This window comes from Lytechinus variegatus, chromosome 4 (genome assembly GCF_018143015.1).
Source record: "Lytechinus variegatus isolate NC3 chromosome 4, Lvar_3.0, whole genome shotgun sequence".
Taxonomy (NCBI): Eukaryota; Metazoa; Echinodermata; class Echinoidea; order Temnopleuroida; family Toxopneustidae; genus Lytechinus; species Lytechinus variegatus.
In genome coordinates, this window is record NC_054743.1 from 16,066,136 (window position 1) to 16,082,670 (window position 16,535).

The 16,535-nt window shown below is 35.6% G+C and overlaps 1 protein-coding gene across 1 annotated transcript; it reads right to left on the reverse strand.

The window, feature by feature from the left end:
* Positions 1-274: 274 nt before the first annotated feature.
* LOC121412831 (tubulin alpha-2 chain-like) lies at positions 275-16,505 on the reverse strand. The gene is made up of 4 exons (XM_041605593.1): positions 16,449-16,505; positions 3,782-4,007; positions 3,003-3,151; positions 275-2,620 (listed from the first exon to the last, which is right to left on the reverse strand). Exons 1-4 carry the CDS (start codon positions 16,503-16,505, stop codon positions 1,640-1,642), a joined length of 1,413 nt encoding a protein of 470 aa, XP_041461527.1. The 3' UTR covers positions 275-1,639.
* Between the last annotated feature and the right edge of the window lie 30 nt (positions 16,506-16,535).

Below are 16,535 nucleotides of genomic sequence, written 5' to 3' on the forward strand. Positions count from 1 at the left end.
CACAATAAAAACTACAAATGATACTTACCGTTGTATTGCACCATTCATTTATGAAAGTGTTAAATGTAAAAAGCATACAGCTAACTGCCTACTTCCTCCTCCGCCTCTTCTTCTGCTCTTCTTCCTCTTTTTTTTCTTCTTCTTCTCTTCTTCCTCTTTTCTTCTTCTTCTTCTTCTTCTCTTTCTCCTTCTCTTTCTTCTTCTTCTCCTCCTCGTCCTCTTCTTATTCTTCTCCTACTTCTCCTATATGATACTGCTGCTGCTATTACTACTACTGCTGTTGCTGCTGCTACTACTTCTACTACTACCACTTCTATACTGCTTACGATCAATAGTGCTGCTGCTGCTGCTTCTTTCATTACAATTCATTTTATAAACATTTTCCATGCTATCCGACAACTATTGATAAAGCAAATACGATCATTATGGAGTATGGAGAAGCATATCCTCTTCGGCTCTTCCAGTGCTAGTACAACTTCAGTTATAAATAATATATCGTTTTGATACTGATACGTATCTGATTATGCATTTGAAAAGGGCCTTCGTAACCACCACCACCACATTGTTCTACATTGCGAGTTATCGAGGGTGTATGGTAAAAGTTCTACTACTACAAACGTTTTCTACAAAATAATGCTCATGCATGCCAATGATGCTACTACTACACACTATTTCTACAGTATATATTACTACTATCACATTAACATATTTCTATTAGCTATTCTACTTTTTTAAGAGTTTGGAATGATGTTTCATATGGATAACATTATAATTTTTGTCAGTAATACTTACTATTTACCTTACACCTCTGCTTGGAAGAGTACTACGAATCATCTTTAGTTTGAAACCATGTAGTACAGCTGGGCCATTTACATATATACTGCAATTCCATATACAATTATTTCCATAACATTTCAAAGTTAAGCACATTAAAAACGGATGTGAAGTGGAAGCAAGCAATCTTTTGTTCGAAAGAATACCAATAAATAATGGAAGACATAATCATAAACTCCATCGATTCTGAAACCAACTCGAAAATTCCAGAAACAATCGCCACGAGTAAATAAAATCGAATCGCAACGCATGAAATATTATACAGAACACATACATGACATACACATAATACCAAATTGAAATATCAGTAGACTACTTTGTAGTTTGGAGTCATTTATGTATACAGAAGACGATCATCCGTGATTGCATCATTAAGCATGATAAACATTAGTTTAAAAGGAATTCAAATGCAAAGAAAAGGGGAAACATGATACAGAACTCGCGTAAAAGACTTAATACATTTAACAGTATGAAACATATACGACATTTCTTTGTAATTACAAAGATACAATTACAAAGATAACAAAGCACTGCAAAACATCAATGGTATATTGGTTTACTTTATCTAGTAATAATATAATACTTTACCATGATAATTTATGATTCATGATCAAGTCATGGTCAAGTAATACACATGTATTTTTATGATAGCATACGAGATTGTTCGTCGGTGGCAAGCTTGATAGGAAAAATAAATTACCATGAATTTAATGAATTATTTCATTTTAATGAAATTTACCAATTAGATTTGAATTAATTTTCATTACAACTATGCAAGCCAGCAGATGCATGTAGTGTGATGGATTTACATCTCGTCAGCGTCTTCTTCATCCTCTCCTGTGCCGGAATCTACACCGACCTCTTCATAATCCTTCTCCAGAGCTGCTAGATCCTCCCTCGCCTCTGCAAACTCCCCTTCTTCCATACCCTCACTAACGTACCAATGAACAAAGGCACGCTTGGCGTACATCAGATCGAACTTGTGGTCGAGACGAGCCCAAGCTTCAGCGATGGCCGTGGTGTTGCTCAGCATGCAGACGGCACGTTGAACCTTCGCGAGATCGCCACCAGGGACCACGGTGGGTGGCTGGTAGTTGATACCGACCTTGAAGCCAGTTGGACACCAGTCGACGAATTGGATGTTGCGCTTTGTCTTGATGATTGCTATGGCAGAGTTTACATCTTTAGGAACCACATCACCTCGATATAGAAGACAACAGGCCATGTATTTACCACGGCGGGGATCACACTTCACCATCTGTTGATTCGGCTCAAAGCAAGCATTGGTGATCTCAGCCACATTCAGCTGCTCATGGATTGCTTTGGTTGTCGAGATCACTGGAGCATAGGTGGCCAGTGGGAAGTGGATCCGAGGATATGGCACCAAGTTGGTCTGGAACTCTGTTAGATCAACGTTGAGGGCGCCATCGAATCGCAGAGACGCCGTAATGGAAGAAACAATTTGTCCAATAAGACGATTGAGATTTGTGTAAGAGGGACGCTCGATGTCAAGATTAGTGCGACAGATATCGTAGATGGCCTCGTTGTCGACCATGAAAGCACAATCAGAATGCTCAAGGGTGTTGTGAGTGGTCAAGACTGCATTGTATGGCTCTACAACTGCTGTCGAAACCTGAGGAGCAGGATAGATAGAAAACTGAAGCTTAGACTTCTTACCGTAGTCAACGGAGAGACGTTCCATCAACAGCGAGGCAAAGCCAGACCCAGTACCGCCTCCGAAACTATGGAAGATCAGGAATCCCTGCAATCCAGTGCACTGATCAGCCTGAAATAAGAGATAAAACATTTGAAAAAGAGCTTTTATTGAAAGCAAATCTTATATAATTAAAAGTTTTGCTCAATGGCGTTATAATTGTTCACAGTAATTGATCCTTGTCAGTGTTTCTCGGTTTTGCATCCACTATCTTTTGTCTGTCCTGTCTGTGTAAAAATGAATTCGAGCTCCATGACCATGAATGTTTTAGCAAGATGACATGTTTCATCAGTTCTCTTATTCAAGTCAAACCGTTAACATGGTTAAGACAAATTAAAGCAGATGTTGTTATCTCTAGAAACATCTTGAAAATATTTACATTATAAACACAATCACAATTATACAACTGGCGACAAAGAATGTTTTACATTGTACTTTTGTTTTATTTGCTTACCAATTTCCTTATCCTATCGAGGACAATGTCAATGATTTCCTTGCCGACAGTGTAGTGACCACGGGCGTAGTTGTTAGCAGCATCCTCCTTTCCGGTGATCATCTGTTCAGGATGGAACAGCTTCTTGTACGACCCATGACGGATTTCATCTGGATTAAAAGGGGAAGCATAATACGAGGGAACGATGAAGCCAAAGTGAATAGAAGGGAGATGGAAATGCAATGCTGCAATTACTCGCAGCATCTTAGACTCTGAATAAAAGATTCGTCTTCGGAAATTTGCAAATTCTTCGTGGTCAATGGCCAACACCCAATCGCAAACACCACAAGGCAAGGCATCACAAGCACCGGTGGCATTGGCGCTAAGAAACTAGCATTTTCTCTTCAAAGATTGACAATTTCCTTTATTTCTTTCAGATTTGTTTGGTTTTATTCGATTGACTTTATTTGTTTCCTTTTTGCTAATGATTTTTGAAAATGTCGAATTAATTTGATCTAGAAAACACAGCATTTCAAATCTAAATTATATGATATCAATGCATGGAGGATCATATATTGTTTCTTTGGAACCTGGAAAAATCGAAAGTTTTTTAAGTGCTTATAGAAAGTGCAGACCTAGGTGGTTAAATAGGAATATATTATATGGAAAATATGCAAATAGATCCCAAGAAATTATGCATCACTGACTTTGATCTACAGAATTCTTGCTTGCGACGCTATAGAGGTCGAAACGGATTGATATTTACAACTAAAGTAATGTCCGATGAATATCAAACTTACCAACCACGGTGGGTTCGAGGTCAACGAACACGGCTCGAGGAACATGTTTGCCCTTGGATGTCTCGCTGAAGAAGGTACTGAAAGAATCGTCACCTCTGCCATTGTTATCAGTCTTTTCGGTTATGAGACCATCAGGTTGTATGCCATGCTCGAGACAATACAACTCCCAACAAGCATTCCCAATCTGAACTCCGGCTTGGCCGACATGGACTGAGATACACTCACGCTGAAAGATAGGACGGACACGTAGACTATTATGACCAATCAAGGTTCGTTGGTAGCATTTATAGAATAATTGCCATGGCAATAATTACGGGAAGCAGAATTGAAATAAAATATAAAATTAACCTTGATTGATCACTACATCTGCAGAAAATAACAAAATGTAGTAACATTATTTTGCACCTTCATTTTAGCACAATGTTGTACTGTAGGGGGGGGGGGGGGTACATAATGCGCCTTTGGAATAGAATATTTCTAGATAGATGGCGCTATATAAATGCCTATTATCATTATTATTATTAATGAAAATACGTAAAGGTGAATGCTGGTAAGGATGGCGTAATAGGGCGTGTGCGTATCTAATGTGGGCGTGTCCGTGTGAGTTTTAATCTCCAATGGAGGACATATCAAATCAAAATTGAGGACACCCCAGGTCTGTCTGTGGACTATCCTCGATTAGATTGATAGTGCAATATAATGATGGTAGTGTGTGGGTGGAAAGACATGGGAGGGTGTGTGCATGTGTATGAAAAACGGGGACAGAAATATTGGATAGTGTGTGCGGTGAGTGCGCGTGTGTGACAGAGATAATGTACAATATATTTATCAATATAGAGATATAGGTAGAATAAAAGACACGCAAACACACACACCCACCCTAACACACACACACACTCACACATGAAAACACACCCAATACCACACAAATAATTTGAAATTTTTAATAAAACAAATAAAACAGAGAAAAGAGAAGAATAAATCGCAGCCAAGTATTAGTAAACACACCAAGAAAATAAAAGAAAAGAAAGACGGGCAGTTGTAGAAAAGGAATAAAACGAGTGGGAAATTGAAGGAAAAGAAACACAGAAAAAAATAGAAAAGAGGAAGAACAAAGTTAAAGAGAGAGTGAGATGGAGTAAGGGTGAGAAAGTTTGATGGAGAGAGAGGGAGAGAGAGAAAGAGATGGAAAGTGATGAAAGGAAAACTAGGATTGAAAGCATATGTAATCACTTTTCTTTTATACTTTATTCGAGCGGAGATCTGTTATCTTATAAGATAAAACAAAATGCATCACACAAATCAAAAGAGGGATTCTTTTGGGAAATTGCAGAAATAATGATATGAATACAACATGTCTGTCATGAATTATTCCTTGTTGAATCAGAAGAGGTATGATTGAGCTTCTCAATATGGGACGAGGAGGAGACAAAAATCATTCAACTGATTAATCATCAGGGAGCATCCTTTCCTTACGAAATGAAGATGAGGAAATATATGAGTCACGTTTGGTGGATAAGGCAGAGGGTAAAGCACGATAAGAGGCTTCCTTCAGTGTCCGGTGGAGGCAAAGGGTGCGAGGATGGTGGGGGGGGGGATAATGAACTCTGTCTGCGGCGCCATGAGTCAGAGATGACATGGTGGCAGTCATTCACGTAAGCATGTGAGCAAGTAATGCTCACCATGGTGCAAATGAGCATGGACCTACTGTGTCATGAGTAAAGCGCTCTCAAATTTAAGGGGTAAGAACAAGAAATTTGATAATGACATATACATTTTGACAATTTCTTTTGTTTCATTCGAAAAAAATGAAGACGATTGTTTAATGCTACTTTGAGGTTACCCAAATAGGTAGAGAAGTGAGCAATATTAATAAATCATTGTGTTTATTGTGTTTATTCAGGAGAATTCAAATTCTATTCTATTGTTGTTGTGTTTTGTGTTTATTTTCCTTGAAGCGCCATGAGCACCGAAAGGTGAACCTGTGCGCTATATAAGTAGCCACCATTATTATTATTATTATTATCATTTTTATAAGGTACATCATATTAGCAACTGTAATTCTTAGCAGCTAAAACTACAGTATTCACAGAGGGGTATGGGACAATCAGTTTGTGCACTCTAGTAAATAAGGTTCAAGATTTTACATGTATCTTTCATATTCGACGGTAACGTATTTACCAAATGAAGTGACGAATATGGATTGACGAACGAATAAAACACAAAAGAATAGAAAATACATAGATCAGAATGGAGTGACTCATGCTAAAGTGAATTAGACACACCAAATTATTATTTTTTAATAGAGAAATGACTTTCCCAACTGTTAAGGAAATCGAGATTGCTGAAGTTTCGGGAGCGAAGATAACTCTCACAGTGTGCACAACCTGGGAATAAATTTAACGAGAGGGGTGAAAACCAGTAAAAGTCGTCACCATAGTCCCAAAGGGAAACGTTGAAATACAGACACATCTGGCGGAGAGACGTGAATGTATATTTTGTTAATAAGTTTCCCTTGTTTAGTACGAACATCAACCTTTGCAGATACGCCACATAATGCAAGACCATGTCTTTTCATTTGAAAAAACTGAAGTCATCTCAATGATAAGCACTATTTTGTAAATTTCTGATCATTTTGTAACGGGCGTACACGATGAAACTAGCGGCTGACTCAGAATATGATGTATTATTGGTGATAGATATTGATAGATCGAAGCAAGCAAGCCCCACAAATGTACACCTTTTATATTTTTAAATAATGTTGATATGTAGGCCCTGAACAATCTAATCAAACCGAAGAGAAAGAAAATTTGATTCAAATAATCACATTTCAAAATAAAATAGATAAGGAACACGAATTTGGTGATGTTTATATTCATTTATTGTTTTGTACAGATTGTAAAAATCTTTAAACATTTATTCTTGTATTTTTCTATTATTTGATTTCTATTTATTTCAATAAGCTATTCTTTAGTATTGTGGTTATTTCAATAACAAAATATTAGTGTGATAATAGTAATAATAATACTAATAATGATCATTATTATTATTATCATCATTATTATTATAATAATAATTACTATTATCATTTTCACTATTACTATTTCTAGTAGCAGCATTATTCCTAATGTTATTCGTTTATGGGGGGGGGGGGGGTGGTTGGTGTGGGCTCGATCAACCCCCCACTCCCCACCAGTACACCTGTGATTGGTAAACCATAACGTTTGCCCAGAGTGAAAAATCCATTCACTTGCCCCCCATCACTCTATGTACCCTCCTCCGAGTCGAGGAGAAACTGGGCCTAATTTATTTGCACTTTGCATATTTATCAAGCGTGTCTTGATGATCTAGTCTCGGCGTTACGTATCGATGCGTCACAGTTAACACAGCGGACATCATTTTGTTTTTCTTCCTAAGTCTCGTGTTGACCGTTGAGCAGTTATTAGTTTTGCAACCCAAACTGTTTAATAAATTCTTATCTCGCTTTGCTCACTTGTACAGCATTAAGCCCTCTATTCAAATTTGACACCGGAATTACGTGAAGATGCTTCGAATGCAATAAAGATAATAAACATTAAGTCAGATCGATATATTGTCATGGAACAAACCAGTAAAGACACTTATTTAAGGTGGTTAAGAAATGTTGAAAATTATGCATGCAAGTATTAATGTTTGCAGTATTATTTTGGAAAATCAACGCTATACTTGAAATATACCGAAATAAAAGTATAAGATTACACAAAAATGTTCAAAAATATTTGAATATAAGGATATCTGAAAAATAAACTGTTTTTACAGTAATAATTTCATTATGATATTCCTTTCAGTAAGATGAAAATAACTCGGAAATTTAACAGAGTTTTTCTTCTTTCCTATCTTTAAAGGATGAGATCGTTACAATCATTTCACCACTACCCCACTCTCTCTTTCATGGGAGGGGGGGGGGGGGTGTAGCTTATATTCTTGAAGAGAAGTGGGCATGGCGGGTATGTGTCCCGATTCCTGAATGTTCTTTACTGCAGACAACAAGAGACATTTTAAATGAAATGTTGATGACTCATGTAACGTCATGCTGACTTGGTTTACCCCAAGGGATATTCGTCTGACTGACTAGCCAGAATAATCACCATCCCTTACTCGTAAATTGCTTTCTATCATGTTTTTAAATATCCATGCACATGTATCCAGTAAAATAACTATAATATTGCCAAAAATAAGCTCCATCTCCAACATTCTTTACTGCCTAATAATAATAATAGCTTTATTTTATTGAAACATATCTATTCAAGCGAAAACGAGATAAGTATAGAAACACTGTTTTATATCAAGGTCCTGAAAGGGTTAAGAGGTTACATCAAAAATCAAAATTGATAAATCTTTCTTCCAAAATTCTTCTTTATTTCTTCACAATAAAACATGTGCAAAGGACATTAAGACATGCACTGAGTTGGTCCATTGTAAGTGCATAATCTATTTTCATATTAGGCAGGTAAGGTGTTTTGAATTCTTTTATTAATGGTGTTAGTTCAAGGGGAAAAAAGAAAATGTCATTTGTGAAATGTAATGGTTGGAATAAACACACTATGTATTGATTTGAAGCATAAAAAAAGAGAAAAACAAGGCTAATGCCACTGTGAAAAGGAAAGAAAGGGAACGAAAGTTAAGTTACCAAAAAAGGAATGAAAAAAATTATTTTAACAAACCGTACAAAGGTCTTGGGAAGAAATACTAGAATATATGAATTATGTTAAACATACTCCATCACAGTTTTGATGATAGCAAAGAGGCAACTATCGTGGTTCAAACCGAAACGAGCACATCCAGGGCAGGCAAATATCAAGATTATCATAAACATCCCTGTTTTGAGGGACGCCAACCGCACTCAATAACCGTACAAGAAATCACATAGATGGGGATAAAGCAGATAAACTCCCCGTGGCGCCTCTAAGGGAAAATGTCAGCACCAATTTACATATCTGATGCAGACGAATTAATTACATTCAGGTATATCAGGTGTGTTGACCCGTGTTCTTGTATGGCTTGGATTTCGCACATAAGCATTCTCAGTGTGCTTAGATCGAGGGATACCCCAAGATGAATTTATCTTCTTATATTCAATGATATCGGATTATTCGTGTAAAAATCTTGCTGGCTTCTATTTCTTTGCAGGCCAGGACATTAATTGGTATTTAACAGGTCTAAGCATTGGGGTGCTCTTACATAGATCTTTTTATTGTAATGTGAAGAATAAAGTGGTTAGAAAATTGTCGACATTATCATTATCATGCAATCAGTTTGATTTCATTTTGTTTTAATAGGATATATTAATTTCATTCAGTTCAAATCATAGAAGTAATGGTACATTGCAAATAGTCAATCGAAACACTGTTCATAAAGACACACAATTATTCATAATACAGGAAATTGTACAAAAACATATTATACGACATCAATCTTCTTCCGTTTACTGTAAAAAAATAATCAAATGGGATTAGCAGGAAGACATTAGGGTTTGCAGTGTCCAATTGAAGGGGGATGACTCACTGATTAAATAATCAGTATCAATAATGTATCAATGAATGTAATTGCATTTACAGAAAAAACCCAGGAGAGACAGATTGTTGATGAGACACATCATAACATCTTTTTAGCATCCTTTACTACTCAAACAAATATAAATTAAATCAATTCAACGACATGAATCATATTTTATCCAAATAATCGAAATGATAAAACAATAAGTGAAATGTAAGAATAACAAAAATCAATAATATCATGTTTTAATGATCATGGTCATTCCCCAAAGCCACAATCGAAGAAAAATATTGATATTTGTGATTATAATTTAGAGTATCACTTGTGTTTTTTTTTAAGTAAAGGAACTCAACTCAGTGCATGAGGAGAGGGGGTAGACGGGGTTAGGGCATCAATATTTAATGGTATTTCAAACGAAACACCGTATCCCCATATGGAGGAAATTAGGATAAAGATTAAACAGTGCTCGTCAAACAATGACGGTAGAGGCAGTGGCGTAATGAGTCAAAAATTTTGAGGGGGCTACATTGTAGGTAAGGCGTATCACGTAAAATTTATTAAAAAGTTGCGAGCGAGCACAAATTTTCGACATTTTTAATTAAAAAAAAAATCAAATTTTGTGATACGTATTGACATACTTTTCAGAAAATTTTCCCTTCTCTCTTTCCTTTTCTTTCCTTTCGTCTTTTTTTCTTAATCGTGATAGCCTCCCCTCATCTGTACGCCAGTAGGTTTTAGAAAAGGACTGAAAATAATATTAGTCATTGCGAACATCATCACATGAAAAAGGACGGTTGCACGATTTCTTTCCGGCAAGAGCCACACCTAAATACATTAGCATACATGCACGTGGGCTACAGGCTTATTGCATGCCATGAAACTACTGCACATACACGTGCGTCATTCTATTACCCGTACCCGTGTCCGAAACATTTGTAGTAAAATAGATATCGTTTCTTGAAACCTTTCGTTACAAAATTAAATTCATTGATCAAATTAAATAACATTCAACACCAATAACAAGGAATAAGATGATGGAATCATACCTCAATGTTTGTGAGGTGAATTAAAACAAATATTGTATATAGGCAGTATCCTGATTAATTTTTAAACGGAGAATTAAATTAAACATTTGAATGTATTTAATGATTGCCCTCTAATATATACGTATCGATAGTGATGTATACAAAATTGAGCTATAAAAATGTTAAAGATGTATTTACTTACCATTATGTTATATTTACTATCTACTGAAGATGTGAATATACTGAAAAAAAAATCGAGCAATCTGGTCCTTATCCTTAAAACACTAAAATTCCGATAAATAATGAAATTGAATAGATTGTCACCGTCTCATGGATTACGAATGCAGAAATACAAATAATGGCCAGGAATCTCAAGAAAGCTGCGATGGCTCGAGAGAGACAGGCAAGACAGAAATGGCGGGAATAGGGAATGATCCGCTGTATAAATTCACATACCGACAACGCAGACAATGCGCACGAATGGATATCACGTGATCTCTATAAAACTCCCGATTACGCATCTTATCAAAATTGTATTCGGAGAATCGTTTTCTCTCTTATTTTATAATTCTCTGGTAATAGCTATTACTTATTGACATACTTGACAGGTCATTTGCTATCAAAGTGTTACATTCAAGAAAAAGATAATTGACATTTTTCATTCAGTTAAGCAAAGCACCTTATTGACAAATTTGAATATTGTTCTCCATTATATAACATTTAATTGGATATGATAAACATCATTATTATTTTAGAAACATTTGAATAACATCAACATCGTAGAACTTGACATTTCTGAAATGCTTAGTCTCATTGTATAGCATTTAATGATGAACGGGCACGCTGAGATTTTATTTTGTTCGGCCTGTCAGCATGATCAGACCATAGGATACTTGGCGACGCTAAAAATACTCAGAAACTTTTAGATATAGGATCCTTATCAATACATATAGGATCCTTATCATGTGTTACTATCTTCTATGTGTTACTATCTTCGTGAAAATATTTCACGAAGATAGTAACACATGAGTTGCAATAGGGACACTCGGCAGGTATGAAAAGACATTTCAAAGTGAGTTTTTAACACAGTGGCAATGTCTGTCGTAGGATTGTAGTCCGCCTCCATCACCATTGTTTCTTTCGTTGTTCTTAATCATTTCCGATGACATGGCCACTACCCTTGCGTATATGTTTTGGATGCAGGTCTACATAAAGAAGAAGAAGATGATGATGATGATGATGAAGAAGAAGAATAGCAAATCGGCCCCTTCCCCCAACATGGACTGCTCTCCATCAACAAGACCCCTCTCTCTCCCTTACACACGCACACATACCCCCCACACTCACATACAACTATACAAACAAACACACAAACTCATACCGGACATTCATAAGCTCAAATGTCGCTAAAAAGATGGAATATATTTACAAGAAATTTCTTGTATGAAGATCAGAGACTGGAAATCCATGTCGTGGAGAACGGGGATTTTGCTCTGCAGCATATAATGTCAACATGCTAAGAAACTGGGAATATTATTCATACCACTGAAATACGTGCAAATTACAACGGCTATCTTGCTGTTCATAACATTTAGAATAACATTCAACTTCACTACCTAAAGTGTTGTGCAAAGTATCGTGTCGATAAAATTGATTAGAAAATAACATTAATCACCCAAATTCATCAGAACAAAAACAAAAACAGTTGGTCCTGAATTTCACTATTTCATAATTCTGCCATATTTGATAGATTTCAGTGGTCTAGGAACATTAAAATGCGGGTAACTCAGCCTTGATGGTTTTGACTTAGTGGGTCAATGAACAATCCTTTATAAGATGATGAAACCAATGATAACATCAATAAAGATAATGATAACAATAACACCAACAATAATAGTAATACTACTACTATAGGGTTAACCCTAACACTAAATCACTGCTATTAATATCACTGCTATAACACTTCAGCTACTACTTGTACTACTACTGCTGCTGCTGCTGCTACTACTACTACTACTACTACTATTACTGCTGCTACTACTGCTGCTGCTGCTACTACTACTACTACTACTACTACTGCTGCTACTACTACTACTTCTACTACTATTACTACTACTACTACTACTACTATTACTACTACTGCTACTACTACTACATGTACTACTACTACGACTACTTCTACTACCCCTAATTCTACTTCTACTTCTACTACTACTACTACTACTACTACTACTACTACTACTACTACTACTACTACTACCTCTTCTACTACTACAACAACTACTACAACTACTTCTACTACCATTACTGCTACTACCACTAGTTTTAGTATTTTTAGTAGTGTTAGTATTTATAATCTTACCATAATGTTAATCGTCATCATTAGTAATATCATCATCATTGGTTTGTCATAGTATTCTCAGGCATATTTACTTACATTGACATTCCGTCTTCCGCAAGTAATTTTATGTTTTATAATGTACATTTGTACTGATTGATTGTCAGACAATCTTTGTAAAATTTTGGCTAACATAATACTTCGTTATGCATAAGATAAAATAAATGAAATCAAATTATCGTTATCATCAGTATCTTTAAAATGAGTGACATGCATTTAAAATTCATTCTGTTTATGGATGACTTAGAGCAATTCACTTTACAGTAAAGTTTAAACGGCATTGTCAAGCTCTGACCTTGTTCGTAGTTTGATTGAACTTATCATACTAGTATTTCAAAACAAAAGTGCTTAATTTTACTCATATTTCAAAAAAGTAGTTATATGTGCTGGTATATTTTAAATGAATCCCGTTTAATTCATTCTGTAACGGATTCTCTTGTCCTTAATAAGTTTTTACCCTTGAACTATATACTTCCTTAATACGATGACATTTAACACAACCAGGATTGAATAGTGCACTGCAAAAACTCCGGTGTTGATTTTACACCAGCCCGGAATCTATATATGTCCACACCAGAGAGGTATTTAAAGAACATCAGTTTGGAATCCAATCGATGCTGTTTTAATACTAATTGGTGTTGTATAAACACCCATCTGGTGTTAGACCAAAACTTAATTAGTTTTGTTTCACACTTCTCTGGTGTGGACATATAGATTCCAGGCTTGTGTTAAGTCAACACCGGAGATTTTGCAGTGTGTATAGGTCTTGTTTTCTATTTAGTATCACCTTAATCAATCTCAAATCAGCACCTGTCAGGAACAAGCATCTTCAATTTTAGGTCCTCATTGACACAGCAGTATGATTAAGGGGAGAGTGTAAAACTGTACTTTCTTTCTTTCAAAATACAAAATCAATAAAAACATAGAATTATGTTTACATAGATCATTAATACTTAGACAAGACATAAATATCATCCATAAATAACATGAATGCAAAGAATTTAAGAAAAAGGTGTCCCTAATAGCCTCAAAGGTATTAGAAATGAGATCACCAAGAATAAAACGAAAGAATATAAAAAAGATTCAAGCAGAGTACCAAAATGAGACGCCACAACACAAACAGTCACACCAAAAGACATGTGAAGGGAAGAATAAAACAAACAAAACATACAGAGGAAGCATATTACTTTTCGAACCCAAATATGCTCGCGATAAACAGCAAGCATGATGTAGGTACATTCTTTTCTAAACCGAAGAATTATTATGTGATTTTTTAAAGGTCAAGTCCCCCCCATAAAATTGTTGATTTCAATCAATAGAAAATCAAACAAGCATGCCGCTGAAAATCAGTCTGACCTTTTTAGATTTCGCTTATTTTTCACAAAGCTTCATGCACAACTCAGTGATATGCAAATGAGAGAGTCGATGATGCCCCTCACTCACTAATTCTTTTTTTTGTTTAAATTATGCAGCAATTCATTATTAACTTGTTAAAATAATGGTAATTCCACACGGTCAAGGAGGAATAAATTTTTGTTGGACATGTTGGACAATGACGAGAAAATTAGAGTTTTCATACTGTATATCCTCTAATAAAAGAAATAGTGAGTAGGTGACCTCATCCGTCTGTTCATTTGCATACCGACCATCACTATGCATATAACTGTTTTGTGAAAATAACAAAACTTTAAAATGTTATAACTTTCTTGCTCTACATCCAATTTTGATTGATGACTTTTGCAATAGAATGCTTGTAGGATTTTTTCCTTTTATTCATCCAAACTTTTTTGTTGGGGTGGACTTAAGTCACCGTGGTCAGTTCTGGAAGAAAGTTTAGGGCAGACCTGACTATTTACGAGTTGGTTGCATGTTCAAAACGCAGTTAAACTCAACAACTTAAAGCGCCTTAAGCGTTTGTACCTTTACATTATCATCGATATTATTGTAACCAACATTCGGGGTGATAGCTGCATGAATCTCAAGAAAGCAGAGATGTCTCGATAAAGACAGGTAAGAAGAAAGAAATTGCGGGAAAGGGATCGATCCACTTCGTAATTTTGAATATAGACACTAACAACTAACAAGTACACAGGCCTATAGTTGATCAATCACATTCAATATCTGTCACTATAGTCGTTGCCCTTGAGCATAAGTTTTGACATACACTAGGTCTAGATGATAAAAGTAATTCATTGTACAAATGTAAGAAATGTATGACCTGAAATGTATGAAACTGAAATAAATCTCGTAAAATCGCTCTGTGTGTGTGTGTCACATATGCGTACACAACCTCATCTCAGATTTAAAAAAAGTTCACATCTAGTTACCAATAATGCATATAGCATTTCCATTTATTTTATTTTAAAGCATGATAAAAGAACATTATATATTAAATGCCTTGCTCACGGGCATAGCTGCCGCGGCCGGAGATCGAACCCCGGACTTTTTCATGTACTGTATATCCAGGCGCCTTAGACCACTCGGCCAAGGCACCTCCAGATATCTACACCTTTACACACACTCTCTAATTCTCGACTCCTTAACAATTACACAAATACACATCCTACAAACACGATCTCAAGTCAGACGCTTATACCCTCACAAGCACTTACACGAACACCCACACACACACTCACGACACTATCTCAGACGCCTACATCCTCACACATACACACACATCCACATCAACATCCGCATCCCATGCAGACGCTGGTACCTTCAAAATACGCATACAAAACCTTTTTTTTTCCAAACTCTCATTCCCTCTATTAACATGTTCTAACACTACGATGACTTGAAATAATTCAGCAAAAAACAAAAGAAAAATTGTTTAGTGTGTATAAATTCTAAAAATTACAAACCAATGTACTAGAATTTTGTTTGATCTTCAACTTTGTTTCAAATCATATTTTTAAAAATTACATTATAGCATGAGCTTTATTTTCAATATTTGGAATCATTTAGGTTTAAGGCCTAAACGAATATGATTACCTATTAAGGCAGTACAGAGTATACAAAAAAGGTATAAAATGAAGATTTTTCCGTTAAAAATGCACTTTATCAATAAGGACAATTGCTTCCTTTACTGATTGGCCGTATGTAAACTACATGTACGGCTTGTACATTATATTGCTCTAGCAATTTACTTTTGACCTGATATGTGCTTAATACGAACATGTGATATAGATGGACAAAAATATAGCGTTTTTATATAGCCCGTTCTTAAACTATTTCTTAGCGCATTATAACTGTATCTGCTGAAGGTGAAGTGCATTACTTCTATCAAAAGTGATGATTTATGAAGCAACTACACTTTATCGCCAATGACCAATCCTTAAACAATATTTGAGTATAAAGAATAATTATTGTAATCATTATTATCATCATCGTGGATATTATTATTGTCATGTATCATTATTATGATTTTTAGCATGTATATTATTACTATTATGAGGACTATTAACACCATCATCATTATCATCAATTTCTTCATCACTATCGAGTGAACCCGGACTTACAACAGTTCACTTTGCATTAAAATCAATATGATAATATCGACCAAATTTGACATTTTCAAAGTTCCTAGTTTAGCTGAACTTATCACCCCGGCACTTCAAAAAAGCAAAGTGTTCATTCTGTCTCACATTTCGACGAAGAAGCTACGCATGCTGGTATTCTCGAGTTAATTTCTTTTTAATTCAATATGTACCGGATCCTGCTGAAATAAGTGTTTATCCTTGACCGCGACCTCTTCTTCAGAAGACATGATAAAGAATGACAAATGATTTCTAACGCC